The 23,738-nt window shown below is 38.1% G+C and overlaps 2 protein-coding genes across 5 annotated transcripts in view; both read right to left on the reverse strand.

Annotated features, from left to right (window-relative positions):
- poc1a (POC1 centriolar protein A) overlaps nucleotides 1-2,952 on the reverse strand; it is a 50,380-nt gene extending 47,428 nt beyond the window's left edge. The window contains exon 1 of one of the 3 annotated variants that reach the window (XM_020703157.2): nucleotides 2,602-2,918. In XM_020703157.2, coding sequence (XP_020558816.1) covers nucleotides 2,602-2,616 — 15 coding nt within the window. In that variant the 5' untranslated portion in view covers nucleotides 2,617-2,918. The other 2 variants (XM_011474855.3, XM_011474854.3) reach the window with 2 other exon arrangements.
- Nucleotides 2,953-15,821: 12,869 nt separating this feature from the next.
- alas1 (5'-aminolevulinate synthase 1) lies at nucleotides 15,822-21,334 on the reverse strand. Of its 2 annotated transcripts, XM_004068665.4 has the most exons (11): nucleotides 21,162-21,334; nucleotides 19,788-20,019; nucleotides 19,518-19,700; nucleotides 19,284-19,427; nucleotides 18,888-19,107; nucleotides 18,305-18,489; nucleotides 18,042-18,221; nucleotides 17,232-17,396; nucleotides 16,552-16,820; nucleotides 16,280-16,442; nucleotides 15,822-16,140 (listed from the first exon to the last, which is right to left on the reverse strand). In XM_004068665.4, the coding sequence occupies exons 2-11, from the start codon at nucleotides 19,987-19,989 to the stop codon at nucleotides 15,980-15,982; spliced, it is 1,872 nt and encodes a 623-aa protein (XP_004068713.1). In that variant the 5' UTR covers nucleotides 19,990-20,019; nucleotides 21,162-21,334; the 3' UTR covers nucleotides 15,822-15,979. The 2 variants fall into 2 exon arrangements, with proteins under 2 accessions (XP_004068713.1, XP_020558818.1); XM_020703159.2 differs by having other exon boundaries at nucleotides 19,518-20,019; nucleotides 21,162-21,324.
- Nucleotides 21,335-23,738: the final 2,404 nt, after the last annotated feature.

Genomic DNA, 23,738 nt, shown 5'->3' on the forward strand with positions numbered 1-23,738 from the left:
ACCCACACTTAAACCACAATCCAACTAGACAGGCAAAGGGAATGGTATCCCACAATTCCTTGCGGTGCCGAGCTAACAGCAGCACCAAAGTTACGCCTACTTAATTGAATTAATTTGAATGAAAGTAAAATAACTGTCTGATAACTACGAGTTATTTTTAAGCTGACTTAACTAAAAAAAATGATTTATTTTAACTGAAGCAAGTAATTAAGTTAGATCAAAGTATAAAAGTTTCTCTTTCCAACATCCATGCGTGGTCTTATTACCCTCTCACGGTGGAAAAAGTAATATCTGAGCTTCTTCATCCACTAAATCATCTTCAAATGGACACGCCATGCTGCTTCACCTCTCTGAAAAAAAACTAACCTTCAACTAAACCTGCTCCAGACCAGGTTATGTTCAGAGCATGAGTTGCTATGGCAACTTGACATACCCTGAAACATACCTCCATTTTTGGAACCAAAAGCTGAGGTTATCAACTTCCTTAGCCTCAAAATTACCGTGGGAGCTAGCATAACCTGCTTTTTGGAATACCCCCTGGGGGGTATTCCAGGAAGCATGTTTAAACTAGCCTGACTTTAAGCCTGAACTCTGGCTGAAATCCGCCTGAACTTGCTTACTCTGGGTATGTCGGTTCGAAAAGACCGGATATGAGTTGGCGTAATTACGCTCGACTTGGTAACCCTGGGTTAACGCACGGTACATAAAGACATTCTCAATAGATCGCCGATTTCTGGAGTCACCATGGAAACGCGTGGTGAAAAAAAAAAGAAAGCGCTGTACTTAAGTGAGACGGAGTCTGAGATTTTAATGACGGCGGAAAAAAATTACAAGTCCATCAAAAAAGTAACATGGCTGAAAATAATTTAAATAATTTAGTTAAATTAATTCAAACTCAATAATTGTTTATACAACTCAAATTTACGTATTTATCTAACTAAATGTCACATTACTCCATTAATCTTTTTTCCATCTTAATTACTTATATTTCTTGAAATTACACATGTCTAAGTTTGAGCCGGCAGATATGCTCATTTTTATAACAATAAAAAGAACGGAAAAAAAATGCACGGAGTGCAAAAATTCATTAAAGAATTTTCCGTCACTGTCATAACATCATTAGGAGGTAGGGGTGCTATATAAACTCATCATCCTCTCCCTTACTCTCACTCATGGTGCAGAGACGTTAGCATAGTAGGACAAAATAGCTCGGCAAAACACGGTGAAACACAGTAAAACAGCTATACAACTAAACACATTTTGTAAAAAACCCACACTTAAACCCAAATCCGCCCAGACAGGCAAAGGGAATAATATCCCAGAATCCCTTGCGGTGCCGATCTAACGGCAGCACCAAAGTTACACCTACTTAATTGAATTAATTTAAACGAAAGGAAAATAATTGTCTGAAAACTACGTGTTATTTTTAAGGTGACCTAACAAAAAAAATGATTTATCTTAACTGAAGCAAATAATTAAGTTAGATCAAAGTAAAAAAGTTTATCTTTCCAACATCCATATGTGGTCTTATCACCCTCTCATGGTGGAAAAAGTATTATCTGAGCTTTTTCATCCACTAAGTCATCTTTAAATGGACACGCCATGCTGCTTCACCTCTCTGAAAACAAACTAAGCTTCAACTAAACCTGCTCCAGACCAGGTTATGTTCAGAGCATGAGTTGCCATGGTAACTTGACCTACCCTGAAACATACCTCCATTTCTGGAACCAAAAGCTGAGGTTATCAACTTCCTTAGCCTCAAACTTATCGTGGGAGCTAGCATAACCTGCTTTCTGGAATACCCCCCAGGTATTAGTGGTGCAACAAAAATGGCAAGCGATATCAGAGCCATCTAGCTGTACAGTTTGGCAAGCAATGTTACGCTTAATTTTCTCTACATCATCAGAAAATTGCCACACAATTAAAAACAAAATCTTCACTGGAATGGGTCTTTAAAATAATCTAAATGCTTTTATAATAACAAAACATGATGATGATTTGATAAACAATTATTTATGCACGTTTTCCTTGACAAAAACTAAAGTTAGCACATGAGACAGATGAATTTCACCAATATCACTGAAGTATTGAATGTTTTGTTCTTGTTTACATCCTGAGGTACACTGTAAATGTGTGCAGATTATATTAGAATCATGCATGGTAATTAGAAGTTATTAACTAATATTTATGGGATTCTCAAAGTTGAAAAACTGTCACATCACTGAAATATAAAGTCCTTATTAAAATTGATAAAATTGTCGAAAAAGGCATTGAATAATTCTAAAGCAGCATTTTATTATGGTGCAGTGTTAAGTAAAAGTTAGTAAGATTGTATTTGATGACTTTCGAGACATTTTGATTTTTACTTCTCTCGTAAAAATTTGTTTTAAATCTTTTTCGTCCTTAAATTACATCCCATTCCGTTAAATATTGTGCTAAATACGGCATTTTACATACCGAGCACCAGTAAGACTACCAAATTAATCATTATGAATGTGACATAATTATTTAATTTAAATAATTTTTCCAAGATAAAAGAATCTGTAATAATCTTATGTCACTCACTGCAGCTGAACCGGAAAAACAAATTACTAAACTCACCAAAGCGGAAGTCATTTTCTTTATGACAAATAAAAAAATATATTGTGTGAGTCACTCGTATCTGACAAAAAAAGCCTACGTTTGATAAATATCAACAAAGGCGTCTTGTTAGCGCAACAGTTTGCTGGTGTTAGCTTAAACTTAGCTAGCAGTTGTGACAACAAACTGTAAAGTTGAGTTTACGCGCCGCTATTGGGCGCTGAGCTGACGTCACAGTACTTAAAGGGACCACCAATCCGAAAATGATCTTCTGTATTCCTGAAAATAACGCCAAAAAATTTAACTAGTAGGACTAGAAAATTTAAACAGATACTCAAGCGCAAATAACCTATGACGAATGTTTTTACGCACAGTCAGTGAACGGAAGTGCAGTTACCCGTACATGTCAACAGGGGGCAGCAGATGGCCGTAGTGTTTTTCTGAACAATTGAAAGTGGCCCTACATAAAAATGTCTAAAAAAAATAATTTGGCTTTTTATGTGAAAAAGTATTGATAATACTCACAAGTAAATGCTCACTACATATGTTAAAGTCGTAATTGGCCTTTTATTTTGACACAACCAAAAATTGGACTGCCAAATCTTTTACCAAAATTATGGTTGAACAGTTCACATCTTGGACATATAAAACCTTGAGGTAGAAGAAAATCAACGGATGTCTTATAACATTTTAAATTGATTCTGCTCAGATGAGGGGAAAGTACATTGCATTGTTAACCAATGTTGATTCTGCATATGACAAATAAAGCTTCATTGTTCATTCATTCATTCATTCATTCATTCATTCATTCATTCATTCATTCATTCATTCATTCATTCATTCATTCATTCATTCATTCATTCATTCATTCATTTATTCATTAAGTCTTACAAAAAACTATTACTTCCCTGCAGCACTTGGTATGACATGGTACCCAGATAATGCAACTGAAGCATATTACTGTTTTAATCTTCTTCCACTTTCGGCTTCTCCCATCAGGGGTCGCCACAGCGAACGAGTCGCATGGTAGATTTGGCAATGTTTTACGCCGGATGCCCTTCCTGACTGTTTTAATGATAATATTAATTATGTTTATGTCTAAAAAAAAGGAATTGATTAAAGAAAAAAATAAATGGCGAAAACTGAAATAGGTATGATTCCCAGACATTGTAGACTGGGAATAAGTGCGTCATTCCATGGATGACCACATCTGTTGACCTTTACAATTTTGACCTGACTTTACCAAAATCCCCATGTGGCCAGTTTCACCAATAATAGGAGCTAGTCATGCACCACCAACAACGTATTTAATCCACATTTGTGTGGTATTTCTTACTGGAATCCTGTTGTTTCCATGGTATATCATGTCATGTGCTTTAAGCAGACATGTGTTTGTTTAAGATGCAAACACCACAGGAAAAGCTTTAAAACTCACTTTGATTTGGGATTGACACAAATCATACAAACTACACTACCATCTATTTCAGAATATTCACTCATTTCCTTATGAACTCTACTGCATGTTAGTCAAAGATCTCTTCTTATCAATCTCATGATTTCCGTCTTGTTTGGGTTTTCATCTTTATTTGTCTTCAAAGGGAAAAAAGTATTTAATTATTTAACAATAGAACGGTCCCATTAAAGATGTGAATGTAATCTAAACGACACACACTCAAAGGTTAATTTTTAAAACTCAATCACTTCCTGTCAGTTCTTTCATACATTTCCCAGCAAATGTGAAACATTTTGAGAAGGAAGTGGTTAGAAAATAATCTGAATTCCTTCCTTATATACTAGTAGAACATGGACACTATTGAGTCGCAAACGAACACACCACACACGTGTACATGCACAAACACACAAAAGGTTAAATATCTACCACTTAAAGGCCGTAAATCAAAAAGTCAACACGACACAAAGATACATTTAACTGAAAATAGGACTCACTTATCCACAGACTCCCTTCCTTTCCAGTAAGAAAAAATGTTTTGTTGTTATTATCAGTGGGAGTTGTTCTTCCATTCTTAGCTTTTTTTGTGTGTGCGTAAGTTATGGAAATCATCTCCCACACTGTGTTGGAGATGCCCACGACCCCAATTGGGAAGGAACTGGCAATTTAGTCTAGTTTAATTCACAAGTGTGATTAAAAGTTTTCAATTTTTCTAATGTTTTTATATTGCATTTTAAAAATGGGTTAAATAGTCATATTTGTAAGGGGATAAAACCTCAACATGTTAATAGAAAAGAGAGTTGAGCATCAAAACTGAGTTCTTAGCAAAAATAAAAGCTTTGACATTGGTAAAACTGATCTTAAAGGGTTGATTAAGTGTACCTACTTTAAATTGTTTAAATTATTCTTTACTTTTTGTGTGTTTTGTGGCACAGAAAAAATATTATTTAAGCCTTGGAGCACATTCAGCTTGAACAAGATGTGAAGATGTTTGGAAATCTCCTTCAGCAAATATCATTTAGAAAGATGTGAAATTTTAAATCATGTTAACCTTTGTGCTATCTTAGATGACCCCACCCTTACATTGACGTGTTCTCCCTACCATGACAAAGGTGGATAAAGGTGAAGAGGATTTCATGTAATCCATGGAAACCAGTGAAGATCACAAATCATTGAAGAAAAAAGGTTCACTGCACTGTCTAGTGGGTCTAGATGACCCAACTCCCAATGTTAAAGTGTCTAGGATAAAACAAGGATTAAGTCGCTTTCTGAAAGGTAGAATTTTCTTTTTGCAAAATGTTAGAACGATCAATTTGTAAGAAGGTGTGTTTAACAAACGTGTGTAGGAAAAAATGAAATCAGAACAAAAATTTAACGTTGAAAAAGAAAACAATCTCTTGAAATAAGGATGTTGCAGCATTTTTTTATAACCACAAACTCTGATTCTGCTTCTGTATTTGTCTTACTTCTTTAAACTTTTCATTAAAACCATGTTAGCTCTTCATGTCTGCTTCTTTTTGCAAAGGTACAACTCTTGTTTTTGGGCATGGCAACTGAATTGTTTTTTTGCAGAAATAAAAAACGTAAATTAAAATGGCCTCCTTTCACAGCACTTCCTCTTAAACAGCTTTAAAACTCTCCAACAACCTTGAAGAAGGAAGTGTTTTGGTTTAAATTCAGATGCATTTTTCGCCACAGAGCTCAAGAAAAGTGGGGTTTATTTTTAGAAACAAAATGTGAATGAGGAAAAGAGTAGAAAAACAATCGACTGACAGCCCTGATTGCGTGCTAAGTCCTGCAGAGTTGCATTGTTTGTAGCTTACACAAGGTGTGTCTTTGCAGACCAGTGGACAAAAAGGGGGATTTTTCAGGTCAAGAAACATTTAAAGTTAGTCAGAGACAAAGTTTTATAATTTTTTTGTTTAGTGCAATCATACATTTACAATATATGAACACTGGATGCAATTTGTAGAAAATGTTGCGCTTCAAAAAATCTCATTTGTGGGATTGAGAGCACAAAGCGAAATCAAGCTGCAAGGAAAAAAAATCTACATTGCATGTTTGTTCTCAGCAGCAGTCAATCTTCCATCAAGTTCCTCCTTAATTATTTTCAGGAATGCTTTCTCTTAACTGGTTATGTAATATCACTACTAGGAAAGAAATAGAATCTACAACATCAAGTTCATTACATAATGGCACAGCACATGGCAGCCTGTTGCATCCGCGAGTTTTCCTGACGTATCTTTTTCACTCCCCTTTAGCAGTTCCAACTCCCCTAAAATAAAATTAAAAAAAAACCTGAAGACATAAAAATATCTGTTTGACAGACAAACCGCAGCAGCAGAAGCAGCATAAAATGGCTTTTTGGTCACGTCAGTTCAGTGGAAAACCCACAGCAGGATGGAGCAACTCAAAAAGACATGACTCTGACTTTGGAACATGACCCCAAGGAGGGGGGACATTTCCTCCAAAAGCTTTTCATTCTCACATAAGAAAAATGTATATAATAGGGAAATGTAACACAGATTTCAACACATGTTCATGTGTTTTGATGGTTAGAGTACAAGCTGGGACTTCAATGAGCCATTTCAGCCTGACATGCTCGCATGAGTATCAGCAGGAAGGCTGACCAAGTGTAAAGATTTCAGTTCCTTTTCCCACTTCATCCAGCAAATAAGAAAATGTCCTTCAGTTCAGTTTTGCATTCAGGGTAAAAAAGACCAAAACATAACCGTTTTTGTTGTTGTTTAATTCACTACCGTGTCATAAAACCCATTTCAAAGTTTGATCCAGTCCAGGAACTTTTTCATTTTAAACACAGCCCTGCAATCGGACACCCAGTTGTTCTTCACACAGAAAGTGTGGGAAAGTTGTAGAGAAAAAGGGCAGCGTCATCTCCACATCATACGTCAGAGCAATGCAAATCAGCACAGCAGAAAAGCACACTGTTTTCTTTAGAATGGGAATGTCGCAATCATGCCGATCTAGCAAATTCATTTGGTGTGTCCATGTAGCCATGAAAGGTCAGTTAAGCTGTAAAAACATCAAACCCTTCATGCAGTAAGGTCCCAAAACTGCCTGTTTTTGTGTAACGTCCTTTTTATACTGATGCTGCACTTTGGTATTAATTAATTTTTAGGGTATTTATTTGGTAAATTGAACTGAATGACTGTTGTTGTTGTTTTCACTGACAATGACAAAATAAATGAATCTTGAAACTATCGTATTTGAGTTATAATTTTGCTTTTATTTTAAATATTATCTCAGGGTTTAATGTGCTTTATCTTTGTTTCTTCTGTGCTTTACTTTGAAGGCCATTGGAATGTGCTCTTAAGCAAGTCTGACTTATTTCATATCTCCTTTGAAATCAAGAATAGATAAAATGTGATCCAGTTTGACCTGCTAACCTGCTGATTTAAAATCTAGAACAAAATCTCCACACATTAACTTTTATTTTTATTTTGCTTCTCTTGATTCGGCCTCCAGGACTTTGCTCTCCAACTGCAGGATTGAGTTTCCATAAGGAGCTAGAAGCTTCTGTGATTATCTCTTGACCTGTTAACCTTGGACTACTGATGACGATGTTTTTTTCAACTCATTCTGCTGAAATAATTTCCCTTTTGCCATTCTATTTGAACCGTGTTTGCTCAGGGTGATTGTGTGCCTATAGACAAACTTCTGATGACGTTTCTCAATCTCTGCCACTCAGAGATGCTCATGTTCATTGGGTCTTTGCATTTAAGACTTCTTTATGCCAAGTCTCAAATCTTTGTTGACGAGTCAAAGTCAAGTCTTAAGCTCTAAAATATATATTGTATTGTCAGAAACTATCATTAAACTACTTGTACACAACGTGTGGAGCCACAATAAAATAAATTTAGTCTTTCTAGTGCAAAAAATGTAAAGAAAGCTTTTACTTTTACACCTGGCAACAATGTCCTGGACAAAAAAGTAATAATAAATTGAACACTGTTTCCGTGTGTACTTTTCTGCTGCTGTGTTTACTTACAGGTTCATCAGATCTGTAGATTCTGGCTGTGCCAGAGTTTAACTTCTTATTTTGTTGTCTTTAACTTTTTGTTCTTTTATTGTGGGTCTCTTCCTCTGATCGAGGCTAACGCCTTTTCCTTCTCTTCCCTTCACAAACGTTAGGTCAAAACACTGTTACAACAAAGATAGGGCGTCTAGTAGTTTTATTCACAGCGACATAAATGGAAGTCACTGCAGGATAATTAAGACATAAAAAGAGGATAATCTTTGTGCACGAGGCTAAAACGTTAAACACGCCTCTGGCATCTTTCCAAAACCTTTTATCTGCTTGAAGTAGAAATTTCTAGAGAGCCTATTAACAGTAAGATGCAGTGTAGAAACAAAGTCCAGGAGTTTGTGATGCCCTTTCTCCCACAGTGTTATCGCAGTACCTTCTATACACCATGAACTATCTCCTAAAAAGGTTTTATTGATTACAAAAGGGATAGTGTATGCTTCATCACTTTTTTCAAGCTGTAAGTAAAGTGACATTTTCTCCCAGAGAAGGACTTCTTTTTATCAGCAGGCCTACAGGAAGAGTGTTGTATGGGTTGGCCCGCAAGGAGGAAAAGGAATTCCTAACATTATCAAGAGTGAGTGTTATCCTCCTCATCAGCCCTTGGTGTCATGCACACATCCAGCGAGCACGCTGAACTCAGAGGAAACTTCTTTCCCTCCAAAATGAAACATGTAAAACAACATAATACATAATCCTTTGTCAATTAAAAGCTTGTTATTAGAAAAAAACGATGAATATCTAGCTGTAAAACGTGTCTTACAAACAAAGAGACAAAAGAAAAGGCTGAATCTTTGCAGGAAGCTGAAAGTTTCCATAAGGCCGTGAAAAAGGAAGGAATGTCCTTTGGTATGCTGCTTTTACACGCTGGTTTCCTTGAGCCCGCAATCATTTACTGCAAATTCTGAGTCACATTTTTTCCAAGTGTTGCAACAGGTTTAAACAAAGCTCAATGTGTCTGTGCAGTTTCTCAGTCGTCCAGGTTCTGTTATCACAGGATTCTGCTCTTTAGAGCAATTGGGCTTCAAAGATTCATCTAGAAGACGTTTCAGTGCTTAACAGCCACTACGCTCATAAACGTGAATGTGCGTTGAAAAAGTGAGAGACGTTGTGGTCTGTATGTGAAATTGACATTGATGTTTCACAAATGAACCACGTTAAAACCATGGAAGAAGTACAAATAAACCACGCAAAGAACACAAATCAACGTAGAACATGGTCACGACTTGTGCGTCAATTCCGTAGTTTTAATGTGATATGTGCGCCGTATATGGGATATAAAAGTTATACATCCGTTGTGCATGCATGAAAAGTCCGTTGGACATACATGGACATACGTGGAATTTGTGTATGCATCCCACAGTTACTTAAGATTTACGTAATAATTCGGTTTAAACTACATAAACTGCATAAACTGCGTGTCCTCAACTCAATTCACAGGAAAACCCGTCGAAAATCGAAAATGCGCAAAATGTACGTAGTAGTTTAAGTACTTACGTAGTACTTTAAGCTTTAAGCTGAAGAACTAAACTGAAAAACAACTCAAATGAACAGCGATACGTCTAGTAGTTTGAACAATTGATCCAACTGGACTGGACTTAGAATCTTCACATACATATTTCTCTATTTTCTGCATCTCTGTTGTGGTTTTGACAGTTAAAGGGGGCATTTGTAACCAAAGACAGCAGGTTTGAAGGCCAGAAGGGGAAAGCCCATCTGACGAGATCTGAGCCTGACCAGTTTGTCACGTTGTAATGTTACGCACACCGTCTGCTACATTTTGCTCTCCGTCTTCCACTTAGCAGTGTTTTGAAACTGAAGCAACCTATGTCTCATGTTGCACTTTTAAACAAGGCTTTTGTTTAAAGAAAGAGCAGGATCAACAACACTGCTCCAAGAGTGTTGTCATGGCGATGATCATTTTGCAGGCAGGAGCATATGTGTTTCTGTTTAATCTCATGCTCTCCTGAGTCAAGCAGGAAATGTCTGCAGCTGATAAATAATTTATAGTGCGCACAGAGACAGTCAGCGCGGCCTTGACTTAACTCATTCAGTAACGACAGAGAAAGGAAGTCTTTGCTTTAAAATTATGCTCAGGTTTTCAGTAATACTGTAATAAAGGAGGAAGCTGAAGGAGAATTTAGGTAATTTAATTGGCATAAACCTACTATCTTCCCAGCGAGAACCTGCCTGTTGTCATTTCCAAGAAAAAGCAGTACAATCGTCTATAATACGCCCTGGAAGGCATCGTCTTTTCTGAATTTTCTCTCATTTTAATCCTGACATTGAGTAGCAGCAGCTGTACTGTCTCATGAGATACATTTTATTAAATGACAACAAAAGCAATTGTGAAATTGCCATTTCTCCTTTTTCTGCATTTAAACTGATCAGTCTGACAGTAATCTATAACAGGATCGTCTAAATCAGTGGTGCCCAACCAACGGGCCGCTGACTGGTACCGGACCATGGGCCACTTTGTACCGGGCCGCTGACGGATAAGAAAATGCACACAATAACTTCAGTTATTTCTGTTTTGTTTTCTTTTTGGTACTAAAGGAAATTTTATTTTCGAAAACTACCAGATTCTGTTCACCACATCCTTCTTGTCTGACGCGTCACATGGCTTTAAGTAGTTGCTTAAAGTCATGTGACGAAAAGTTGGCAACTTGGAAAGTTTTTTGGGGAGAAAAGACTAAGTTAGGAAACCGAAGAAGAATTTTAGACTTTAAAGAAAAATAAAATAAAACAAAAACAAAATTTTCCTCCAAATATGGATTTTTTGATACAGCTGTTCCCACGTACCAGAAACTGCTCGCCTGCCCCGAATGCAGCCACTGACTTTTGAATATTTTACATATGCAGATGAAGTAGTTGCAGGCTCAGTGGATTCATGTTTATTATTATATTTAGACGGTTGTGTCATTTCATGTTTGCTCTATTCATCAAAGTTTGAATTTAAACAAGCCGCAAACATTTTACAAAATACAGTGCGATAAATGAAAAGATGAAAGATGATCTGAGACTTGGTTGGGTTTTCAATTCAACAATTTTATTCCATTGAATCTTTGTCATATGTAAAAAAAAAACATTCAACTACTGTTTTTTGTGTGTGTTTCTTTTAATGTTTCTTGTAGTAACATTTTAATTTGAAAAATAGGTTTTTCAGAGACCGGAAGCTTGAAAAATATTAAACCCGTTGGGACCGGTTCGTGAAAATATTGTCTGACATTGAACCGGATCGTGGCCTAAAAAAGTTTAGGGACCACTGAAAGAGTTTTACTCGAAGTTTTGAAACACTAGTAAAAGCTCTTTTTTTCCCATGATGCATTTCTCTTGATTTAAAAATTCAAGTTAAACATTCAAAAACCTTTTTTCATGACTTGTCTCAAAGTCTGTTATTGTACATTTTCAGTAAAAATGTAGAGTTTATTAATGATTTTATGTTCTGTTGTTGCTTTATAATAATTTATAAACTGTAATAGGATGAAAGATGTCTCCTTCAATAAAATCTTAGCTTTGGCCCATAAATGAGCAATTTGACTGTTTGTGAGCTTTCTTCCTTTCTTGAATGCTGATAAAGTTTTTTCTGTTACACTTAGTAATGGAAGATCTCCAAAAAGCCCTTTTGTTATGAACTGCACTGAAAAAAAGAAAAAAGTAAACACAACTGAGAACAAAAATTAAACATTAGAATAATTTTCTAAATTCCTGACTGTATTTTACCTCTAAATATCTGGCATTCTGATATGCTGGGAATCTGGAGGTTTTTATTTTTTCATTTGGTTTCAATGTTTTTTATTTTTATTTCTGGAGGTTTTGACTGTAACATGAGTGACGCAGAAGCCTTCATGTTTTCATGATGGCACCTTTTAATATCTGTGTAATTGAGCATGCCAGCACATGGTCTCTTCACATATCAGAGTGGCTGGAATAGCGAGGCCAACAAATGACAAGATTCCTGGAAACCTCAAGGACCGACAGTTATCTTGACCCCGAAAGCAGCAGGAGCAAGGATGGTTTCAATGTCAAACACAACCAAATGTACCCATGAACTTAGGCTGAGAAAGCATTTAACTATGTTAAGCGACATCTCAATGTAGAACGTAAAGCTTTTCTTCTCACAATTTGTCTTCTGAGCTGAAAATAAAATGTTGGCTTCCATATTCTGCTGTTTGTGTGCAGAGGGAAGAATCCAGGGAAATGAAAGGACCTCGGGTTACATTTCAAAGAAAGCTAATCTTCAAAGGCAAAGCTGCAGTCCCAAGAAAGGATGCATTGTTTTCCAAATCCAGGTGCAGCAAGAACCATCTCATAAAAGAGAGGAAAGTTTAAAACTGTGAACTTTCTGAAACTGAAAGGCTTTAACCAGTCTCCTACGACACATTACTGGTACTCATAAATGAAAGCGCTGACATGTTGGGATGGATGTTGAAAGAAATGGAAATCAAACAGTGCGAGAAGGATGACTGTGACACACCTCCTATGACTTTTTGTATTATGACCAAGTCAAAATAGAAACGACGTTTGGTCAGCTGAGACCCGTGGGGCCAGTCATGGGTCATTTCTGCTTTTCATGGTCAAAATCGGAGGCTTTGATCCTCATCACTTTGAGGTTGGCCATGACCTATTTTGGCTTCGTGAAAAGAGCTCACATGTTCATTTATCAGCCCCTGTTAAAGCCAGTAATTTCAGCGTAAAACCAGCAGCAGAGCCAGAGCTTATGAGAATCTTCACAGTAAAGTGGTCCTCCATGTTTTTGTGTTGCCTATTAGGGGGCGGGGGGACATCAGATGTGAAATACAGAAAGTAAAATGTGTTGTATATAAAAGTGATATTTTCTGAATTTTGAAAAGTGTTTTGCAATAGTGGTTGAGCTGGTTTTATGCCAAAAGAGTATTTTTGTCATGTTTTTCAAGGAATTGTGGAAATTTCGGAACTGGATATGTATTCACTTACCCTGGATGAATAAATATCTATAATTAAAAAGTTTTGTGGGATGAAACCAGCTTTTCTTTTACAACAAAGGGAAAGGAGATCTCAAATCAAACCTCAATTGAGCCTTTCTAGCAATCAAGCGGTCAAACAAAGCAAAGAACTTTAAACATTTCACAAAACAAAACTCAAAGCTCTGATGGACCATGGCAAACTGATGATTGTCCAGAGATCCAACAGTAAGAAATCTGGAGAAAGCCTGTATTACTCAGAGAGGGAATCCAAAAGGTAGCGTTTAATGATTCGCCCGACAGAACATGGGAAGGAAAAACAGGAAGAAAACACAGTTCTTATGAAACTGCAGCAAACCAAGATGCACAAAAACAAAACATAGCAACCCTAGCAAGAAGTTGTTTCAACATTTAGTGGGGGGTTTTAAATGCGGTACTTCCTGAAGCTCCAATCTCTAGCAATTTTAGGACAATTTTAGTTAAAATAAAAGAAATAAACACTGCACCAAACACAAAACCATGGAAGGGGTGGGGTTGGTTAGCCAGTCCCTACAATGTCAATCAGTCTATGTGAGGGCTAATATGTCTATTTATGATCTACATGTCTGTGTGGATACAGATCTTTATGTGTAAACATGAATACATACATGTGCAGTTCTTTATTCATCTTCTAAACGTTTTGTCCCTTTTGGGAACACAGGAGCCTATTCCGTAGGTGAAGGCAGGGAACATCCTGGACAGGTTGTCAGTCTGTCGCAGGGCCACAAATTTAGAGTAACCAATTAACCTATGAAGCATGTTTTTGAACGGTGGGAGGAAGCCAGAGTCCCTGGAGAAAACCCATGCACGGGGTAAAACACACAAGCTCCACACAGAAAGGTCCCACATTAGTGGTCTGTTACAGGTCCCCCAGCAGGGACTTGAACCAGGGGCCTTCTTGCTGTAAGGCAAGAGCGCTAACCACTTCACCACTGTGGTAATCTTCTTTTCCAATCAATTAATGACTTAACATCTTAATTCGGATTGATACATCTATGTCATATTTGTCTGTTTGTTTTGATTGCTTCAAATGAACCAATAAACCAAAGAGTAAACATGTATTTGATGTTAGACACTCCAATTGCAGATCTGTTTCATGCTATTGGCCAGTAAACTCTCATAAATTGATCTCACACCCTTCAGAGGTGAACAAATGGCTTTGTTTGACACACCTTCAGATGTGTTAAACTTGCTCAACAGGTTTAGGAAGCATCGATTCCTTTTTCTGTTGAAGCCCCTGTACCATGAATTGGTTTCAAAATGGTGTTAAATGCTCTGTATCTTTGTATCAGGTAACATATTCTCTTGCCATGAGCCGGTGGGGCTTTGCAGTCTATCAAGAGAGTTGAAGCCATGCAAAAAAAAGTACCGGTAGTGACGATGGAGACAGAGCCATTGAGGTCACATCTTTGTTTTGAAACAAAAGAGCAAAATTCTTTGTTACAGGAAGAAAGCACTGAGCCAAAAGATTCTCAGAGATAACACAGGCTGATCTGTAAAGATATAAAAGCTTTTGCTCATGGAGACATGCAGAACACGTTTCCTCTAAACAGACTTTAGGAGATGCTTACTTTATTCCACAAGTCAATTAGTACAAATCTTTACAAAAAAGGTATTTATGTATTTCTAATAGTAAAGAAAACATTAGTGTTACTACAAATGGCTTCTGGAAGCGATTGTTCTTTTGGTATTTGGTGCATTTAGGTCCTCCGTCTGTTGAGTGACCTCTAACAGTTATGTGGTCTTTTCAGAAGTTAAGGTGGAAGTTCTTTCATGAAGCAGTGGCAACATCTCTTTTGTGCAACGGCCAGAAATGCTTCTCGCTTCCATTTTTGTGGGGAAACTGTGGCATTTACAACACTTTGGACGTTGACAGTGGGTTGGGCTGGTGGCCAGGCTGGACTATGATGAAAACTTGCTTCAGAGTTTTAGAGTATTTAAATGAAATTAAAAAAAAAGGATATGTTGGATCTTGTTTGGGTCCAGAGACTGGTTTTATGTCAAGAACAAAAGCAGCTTTTGTCTGGGTGTGCTGGTTTCACACCCACCCAACTTTCCCTCATTCATTCAGTGGAAAACCTGACAATAGAAACTTCTCTATTGACCTCCATTTCAATAATTATTTCTTTACGTTTCTACCATAGCCCCCAAAACCTGACCTCTTGTAATCATCTGCTTGTGTTCCCCACAGCAGGGGGTTTATTGTGATGATCTGAATCTGAGCACTTATGTCATCTCCACCTACATTTACAGGACACTGGGTTTGTAGGTCAGTGTAAAATGTCACCAAGGAAAATACAAACACATTTAAAAACGTCGCTTCGACCGGAGCATCTCGTTTAAATCAGACTGGATACATACATGTAAACTACTAGCATTTAACATTTGAAGTTTCTGCAACAATAGACCAAATCCTTTTTAGATGTTAATGTGTCAAACAGGAAACGGTCCCCCTGCCCCAGTTTCAGACGACACCCCAACAGTGGTCCTTTCAAAAGATTATTGGATTCCTGCATAACAAGTGAAGCTGCCAAATTTAATATTCTCCTGTTATTTACAGAAAAAAAAAGGTAAATTTGCCACAACTATATGTGAAAGGCACTGCTAAAGTATGGTTTGGTCTTGTTTTAGAACGGATTTTTTAATATTTTTTTATATGTTCAAGTTTTGATTTTATTTCCTTGAAAATAAACCCAAAAATTGAGAGAATCTACCCCACCCAAGTCTGTCTAAAACCTCTGAAATAACACAGCAAACAAAGAGCTCATTTCTCGTATATTTTATTTGTAGCTTATAGACCATCTAAAACAAAATAATTAAAATACACATTAGACTTCTTCCATAATAATTAATACATTCTTTAACAGAGATAAGGGAATGAATGTGTTATGTGCCATCTCAAGCCAGAAGCAGTGAGTAGTGTTAGGCGCAGGCAGAAATCGGGTGGCTTAAGCCGCTAAAGTAAGACTTCTCCCGCTCGCTCATTAGCTCAAAGTGCAGCGGCTGCTGGCAGAAGGTGCATTCAGCCGACGAGTGAGGCTTCAAGTCCAGACCCACCTCCTTCCATGTCTGAACAAGTCTCTCTGGAGAGGACACAAAGAAAAACAAGAGCAGACGTCCGTGAAACTCAAGTACAAGAAACGTTCCCGACCGATATAAAAGAAAACGTGAAAAAAAAACAACTAGCAAGGCAAAATACTGAATTACTAATCTGTATCTTACCAACAAAGTATTTCATCATCTCAGGGGTGTGGTGAGGCGTTGGAGCAATGCGCAGAAGCTCTTCTCCCCGGGCTACAGTGGGGTAATTAATGGCTTGCACGTAGATGTTGTGCCGACTCATCATGATGTCACATACCTCCGTGTTTTTCTCAGCATTGGAGACCTTAAATTCAAGCAGAGCTGTTAGCCAATGACCCCACTGAGGCATAGTTGATGACAGACAGCGTTTCAAATGTAGACGTTAAAGCATAAAGAAGACTTAAAGAGTGTACCCGGATAGGGATGATGTGGCTGGGGCAGTGCACCACAGGTAGACCCGAGTCCATCAGCATCTGTCTCAGCAGCTTGACGTTGCGCTGGTGTTTGCGTCTCAGCGTACGGCCCTCTTCCCCTTTGAGGATTTGAATGGACTGCCGGGCTCCGGCCAACAACATCGGTGGCAAAGAGGTTGTGAAAATGAAGCCAGCAGCGTAGGAGCGCACCGTGTCTACCAGGGCGGAGGTACTAGCAATGTAGCCACCCACACAGCCAAAGGCCTTGCCTGAAAAAGAAAGAAGAAAAAAATTAGGTGGATGGAAGTTGCTGGATTTGAGAGAAAGAACACCAGGATCCCAATAAAAATGAAGCAAACTGCTGGCAGAAACAGAAGGACAGAATCAACAGCAGAGTAATTCAATAAGTGTACAATGAGAGCCCTCGGTTTCCTAGCAACAAGAGAGCAGCTCCAGCTTCTTTAAGCCTCTGGCGTATTGAGTGACATAACCAAAGCTTAATCCTCAGTGTAATACAAACACATTGAGCTTTAACATCACACAAAGAGTTTTAATTCAGAAAAACTAAACTAACTACAAATACAGATACAGAGTAGTGTTAGACAAGAGAATTCATGCTATAGAAGGAAGTGGGTAAGAAATCAAATTTAACTGTTCTGTAAAACTTCTGCATTAATTACCTAAAGTCCCTGAAATGATGTCCATCTTGTGCATGATGCCGTCCCGATCACCGATGCCCCCTCCTCTGGCCCCGTACAGGCCGACGGCGTGGACTTCATCCACAAAGGTGATGGCGCCAAACTCGTGAGCCAGGTCGCACATCTCTTCCAGGGGACACACAGCTCCTGTGAGCAGTAATACAAACATGGGACGGGTGAGATGAAGGATTTCTTCAAAACAGAAATGTCTAGGTTAAGCAACGTTCACACAGCCCTCGAGTTCAAGCAACCACTTCCGATGAAGAGTCTATGAGGAAATGCGGCTTTTGGGCTTCCGCCTTCAGAACTCCTGTGTTCCAGCGTGGCTGCACAGGCTTTTAACGGCCACTTCCGGGCTCTACGTCAAAAACGCACGGCCACTGAACGCACGTTAACTGTTAAGCCAGGTTTAAAATGTGACCAATCAGGGACTCCGATTTGGTAGTGGCGTGTGGATGGCGTTTTTAATTCCCGGAGGTGTCAACAGTTGGAAAATTGATCATGGAGGAGAAATGAATAAATGCGGTTAGTGCCCAGACACATTTCTATGACCACAAGTCTTTCATTTATAGGAATAGACCTGTGAAGGAAAAAGCCTGGAGGAAGATTTGCACCGCTTTGACAATTCATGCCAAGTCTCTTCCAACTGGAGGCGGCCAACGTGTGCTAGTAAACAGTACAAAAAGTCTAGTGTAACCACATGGGCAAAAGGCACCACATGTGGGTCTACATAGCTTCAGGAGGCTGGACTAATGTTAACTGCAAATGTAAATTCTAAAGAAAAAAACTCACCGTCCATGGAATGGACTGTCTCAAAAGCCACAATCTTTGGTTTGCTGGGGTCTCCCTTTTGCAGCAACTCTCGGAGGTGAGCAACATCATTGTGGCGGAATACAAATTTCTTGGCTCCGCTGTTCCTGATGCCTTGGATCATTGAGGCATGGTTTCCCCCATCAGAGTAGATCTCGCAACCTGAGTCGGGAGAGATGGTGTGTTAGGAAAAAGTACCTTTCAAAAAACAATCCTGATATTCTCCCACAGAAAACTCGACTGACCGGGCAGCATCTTTGCGAGAGTAAAAAGGGTAGAGTCGTTGGCGACGAAACAGGAAGTAAAAAGCAGCGCAGCATCCTTCTTGTGCAGGTCAGCCAGCTCCTGCTCCAGCTCCACATGGAATTTACTGGTTCCAGAGATATTCCTGGTACCCCCTGCCCCTGAGCCATGCTTTTGTAAAGTATCCCTGAATAAAAGAGGACATGCAGAGAACAAAATAAGCGGTGAGTAAAAGGTGAGTATGATCAAGCCTACTAAAACAAACACGAAACGTAAATTGTTTGAATTAAGGCCAACAAATACTCTGCACCCACACAAACAAGGCTTAAAACATGTTTAGATGCATCTAAATACAATTTTTCTTGTTCCGTCTGCTTACACTCAGCTCTCACAGTTTGACAGGTTTAACTCAAACTCAAACTTTATTTATTTATATAGCGCCTTTCATTTTGGTTAAAAACACAAAGCGTTTAATCATTAGTGGAAATAAGGGGGAAATATTTGTGTCATTACACAACAGACATTGACCCCAGAAAGTAGCTCAAATGTCATCCGTTCCAAACCAACCTATCCCGCATTACTCACATTATGGATTGCACAACTTGAGGGTGTCGACTCATGCCCAGGTAGTCATTGCTGCACCAGACGGACACCTCCCTCTTGTCCTCCAAAGAGCCAGTGAAGTCGTCAGCCATCGGAAACTCCGTGGCCAGACGATTCACCGTCTTAAACACGCGGTACGTGTGATCGCTCTTCTTCTCCTCAATTTTCTTCTCAAAAAAGTCATCGTACTGGAAACGGGACACTGTGGCAAAACAGGAAGACACAATCTCAATATAGAAAGCAAGATGACAAAGCAAGATGGAAATTTTACCCAACTTTTGACACAAAACATGAATGTAAAAACTGTTTAGCAGTAGTAAACATGAGATTCAGCCACCACTTCCACTCATCTAGAAACAAGAAAAACAGAAATCCTACTTCTTCCAGGCATGTTGTCCTGAAGCAAGTGGCTGACTCTCTTAGGGCGCTGCTTCAGGAGGGTCTTCATTAGGTTTGACTGCTCCTCTGCTTTTTTGGTACTGGCCAAGGATGTCTCCTTCAACTGGGTGGATGAAACTTTAGCTAGACAGTTTAAAGAATGAAAGAATTAGTCAGCTTATATGCATTGAGGAACAACCGGCAAAAACATGAGGATTGTGGGAGAAATCTTACCTTTCTGGACGGTGCGCACTTCCTGTACATCCTCCTGGAACTCCATGGCAACCTGACGGAACACAGCGCTGTTCTTCTGCTTCATTTCAGCAGCCAGAAAGGGGCATTTTGAGGCCACGTTTTGGCCTTGAGATGGCATGGGATGGCCAGAAGGCAGTTTTGACTCCTCTTCTTGTTTAGGAGCTGCAAGAGGGAAAGATTTCCAGTTTATTTGCAGTGTTCCAGCATGATAGGGAGAATATTTTATTTGGATCCTTCTTTCTTCTTCACCTTCAACGTTATTTGAACCACTCTGCTGATGAGACGATGAGGAGCAGAGGGCCCGTGCCATGGAAGGGGCCATGGGTTTAGCAGCGAGCTCCATCATAATGGGGCATCGTTGAGCATATGTGACCAGAGACTTCTTTGTCTGCTGGAAGAAAGCCTGAGGGACACTGGCCAAAAATGGGCATCGACGCACTATCACTTCCATGGTGAATGGGACCTTCAACTGCCAGGAACTCTAAAAGAAAGATATGAGACTTCAGGAAAAATGCATAAGTACAGCAGACACCTTTGATTCACAGAGGTGTTATAAGAGTTGATAACAAAAACATAATACATATCAGGCTTCTGTTTCATTCATCGGTGAAGATAAAACAGAATAAAGTTTGATTGAGAGCAGAAATATGGAGGGGGGGGGGGGGGGCAATGCCAATAATTTCAGATGAGCTATAGTCAGAATGAATTGATGACCTTCAGGTTTCAACACAACAACCTAAAAATGTTACATTAGTGTTGTTTAATGATTATCTTTCATGGTGTTTGTATTTTTTAAGAAAAAAAATGGTGGGTTAATAAACAGCTTGTTCAGTAATAATAAAACATCTTCATCACACATCATCTCCAACTTAAGAGATGTTTTATTTTTTTTGTTTTTTGTTGTTAATTGTTCCCAACTTGATCCCTTTGATTTTTGCTCCAGGATTCATGCAATGACACCTAAAATAAATCTATTAAGATCTTATATTCACAAAAAAGTTATTAGCAACAACTTTAAATATCATTGTCAAGCCCTTCTTGGGAAATAACTTTTATGCAACACTGGACAAAACACATTCCTCGGCTTTTTTTTTTCTCCAGACAAATCTTTATTAAATAATAGTAATGCGTTGATCTCATTTAGCTGTTTTATTTCCATTACTATTGTTGTCAGCATTTTTTATAATATAAACTACAAAGAAAGACAATTATATTAACTTTAACAACGGATCTTTGGAATTGATATAAAACATTAATATAGAACAACAACAGTATGTATGTAAATATTAATAAAGCTATAGATAAAAGCCTCAGTTGCGGTTAACGAACGATTATTTTTTATTACTTAACTTAATGCCCTACGAGGAAGTTATCTAAAGGAATTAAATGTTCTACATAAATTAAATAACTACTGAGTCTGGTTAAATCTACAATATCCACAAATCAGAAACAAAATCGTAGTTCGGGAAGTGATACTGTAAAACAGTCACGATGATGATCACGACAGGCGACCTCTCGTGATCCTTGCCGGGTGACCTAGCTTAACGTTAGCCGGACTGCTAATATTAGCTAAAACGTCAGAAACGATCGATGAGGTTCAATAAAAAATGTTCAAAGACTTACCTTTTTATATGTCTGCGGAACCGCGTACTCCTTTTTGTGGTCTCAGAACCTGACAGGCTTTTCAACTGATGTAAGACCTGAAAATGTGAACTGCTTTTTTAAGATGAGATATGTAAGCGTTACCCTGCACTGAGGACGAACGATAAGGACGACTGAGCATCGGTTGTATATAGATGTCCAACTCTCGCGAGACAAGATGGCTTTTCTTTTTCACTTCCTGAAACGCTCCGCCCACATCTAAAGATAACACATATGACTCATTTTACAACAGGAAATGCAAACCTTAAATACAAATTGTATACCTGATTTTTTTTTACATACATCTATATTAATTTACTAAAGATGTTTATGCTTAAATATTTTTTTTGTTATGAAAACACGTATGTAGATTTAAAAAAAAGACAAACTATAACTTTTACTAAGACATAAAACAAAAATCAAATTCGAGTATTTTTATTTTAGAAAGCGAAAAACAGAAAACGCAAACAAGCATTACAACATCAGAGCTTAACATCAAAGGTCACTTAAGGCAATCAAAACCTTGTGTCTACAAGTCATCAGGCAGCCCATGTGAATTGCAAATCCTCAATCTCTTTTTCTGTACAGAGTGATCTTTAAATATATTTAAAGGATAAAATACTGAGATCTGTCTGTAAACATGTATAGCAATGTGTTTTGATATGCCTAATTCTCATCAGAGAGAAATTAAGATTTGGTTGTATTGTTCATTTAAATATGTTCTGACATTTACATTTGGACTAAATGTGTTCTATATTAATTGTGGTGTGGCTTTAAGTTTAAAAAAGAGCCCCCAGACACAGTTTGGCTACCGATCTTAAACTCTTGGTGTGCTGTTTCCCCCTCTCTTTTCTTCTGAAGAGAACTTGAATTCTTCCGCTACCTATTTATATTAAAAAAATGGTGATGAAGGGGATACTAGAGCATGGTCGTGGATGTATGATGTACTTCTGCACGTCTTGAAACATCTTCATCAAAGGTTTCTGATTAAATCCAAAGCCTAAGTGAAACATCCATTTAAGTATTTTTAGGCCTCTTAATCTTCAGCCCAGGTTGTCCGTCTGCTTGTGGCAGCTCACATGGTACACCGACCATGCACAAGTTCTTGATACAAAAAACAAAAAAACGTATTAGTGTTTGTCCCACACTTTGAGCAACTAGTTCCTTCTTATTTTTATTTATTGTTGGTGTTATTAAAAATAAATCAGCACAGAAATGGTTCTGGTTCCATTAAACACAAAAATGCTGTGTAGCTCATGCTCATAGCAGTTTTAGGAGGCTACGGGTGCAACACATGACTTGTGTTCATGTAATTTAACAAAACTGTCCTTTAACAACTTTTGTATGTGTTTGTTTTTGCGTGATGCTGCATTAGGGAGCATTCTGTCTCCTGACGAGTGAAAGCTGTGACAACATAGCATATGTTTGGCATGTCATGATATTTAGGTCTTAGTCACATATTCAGAAACTGGGACTTTTGTTAGAAGACATTAAAAGAAACTAAGGAAATGATCAACCTAAAAAGTACATATTTCTTTTGTTTTTATTAATGAGTCAGTAAGTTCTTATGGACAAAAAATTGAGCTTACCTTTATTTTTATTTTGTAATATATTTGTTTGAATGCTTCCCAAATAAAATCAGCAGATAATTTAACCTCTGCAGTTACTCTTTGTGTCCTGGAAGTAACCTTGAATTTGAATGTCTTTTAATCCTACCTGTGTTCGAGCAACCATTGTGTTTTGCTCCCATCTGCTGGTCATGTTGGATTATTTTCTGTTCACGTGAGATGAGCTGGCAAGGCTAATATGGATGAATCAAAACCTTTTTACTATTTTGTAGTGTCATTAATTTTATTCCATTGTGAGTAATCTGATTTCATTTTGAGTAATTACATCATGTGTATGATTGCAACTGAAGTAATCCAAATACAGTTAGTAAGATGAGATAAAGTTAATTCTTAAGTGGTTTTACTCTTATTTACAGATCGACACTTTTATGTAAGTATGGATCCGTGCTCTTCAAGAATCCATGAAATAAGTTGTGGGGTTCCCCAGGGATAGATTTTAGGTCCAATACTTTTTAATTTATATATGTTGCCTCTTGGGGATGTCATCAGGAGACATGGCGTTGACTTTCACAGCTATGCTGATGATACACAGCTTTACATCGCCGTGTCTCCTGATGACCTTGAACCTGTTAACACTCTTTTAAACTGTATTTTGGATATAAATTCATGGATGGCATAAAACTTCTTACAACTCAACCAGGACAAAACTGAAGTTCTAATCATCGGTTCTGAAGAAAAGAGAGAGATAATTTTACCACATCTTCATACTTTTAAACCTGCTCAATGTGTGAGAAACCTGGGCGTACTTTTTGACTCTGAGCTCAATTTTATCCCACACATTAAAAATGTCGGTAAGACAGGATTTCATCATCTCAAAAACATTGCCAGAGTCCGCCCGTTCCTCTCTCTTGCCAGCACAGAGGTGAGCCATGCTTGCTTTTATTTTCAGTTGTTTAGATTATTGTAATGCCCTGCTCTCTGGTTTACCCAA

Source organism: Oryzias latipes, chromosome 5, assembly GCF_002234675.1.
Source record: "Oryzias latipes chromosome 5, ASM223467v1".
Lineage (NCBI taxonomy): Eukaryota > Metazoa > Chordata > Actinopteri > Beloniformes > Adrianichthyidae > Oryzias > Oryzias latipes.

Coding starts and splice junctions, on each gene's coding strand:
- alas1 (XM_020703159.2), bottom strand. CDS start 19,989: ATGGAAGTGATAGTGCGTCGATGCCCATTTTTGGCCAGTGTCCCTCAG. Junction 18,490..18,887: donor CAAGTTGTGCAATCCATAAT/GTGAGTAATGCG, acceptor TCTTTTATTCAG/GGATACTTTACAAAAGCATG. Junction 17,397..18,041: donor GACAGTCCATTCCATGGACG/GTGAGTTTTTTT, acceptor TACTGCTCACAG/GAGCTGTGTGTCCCCTGGAA.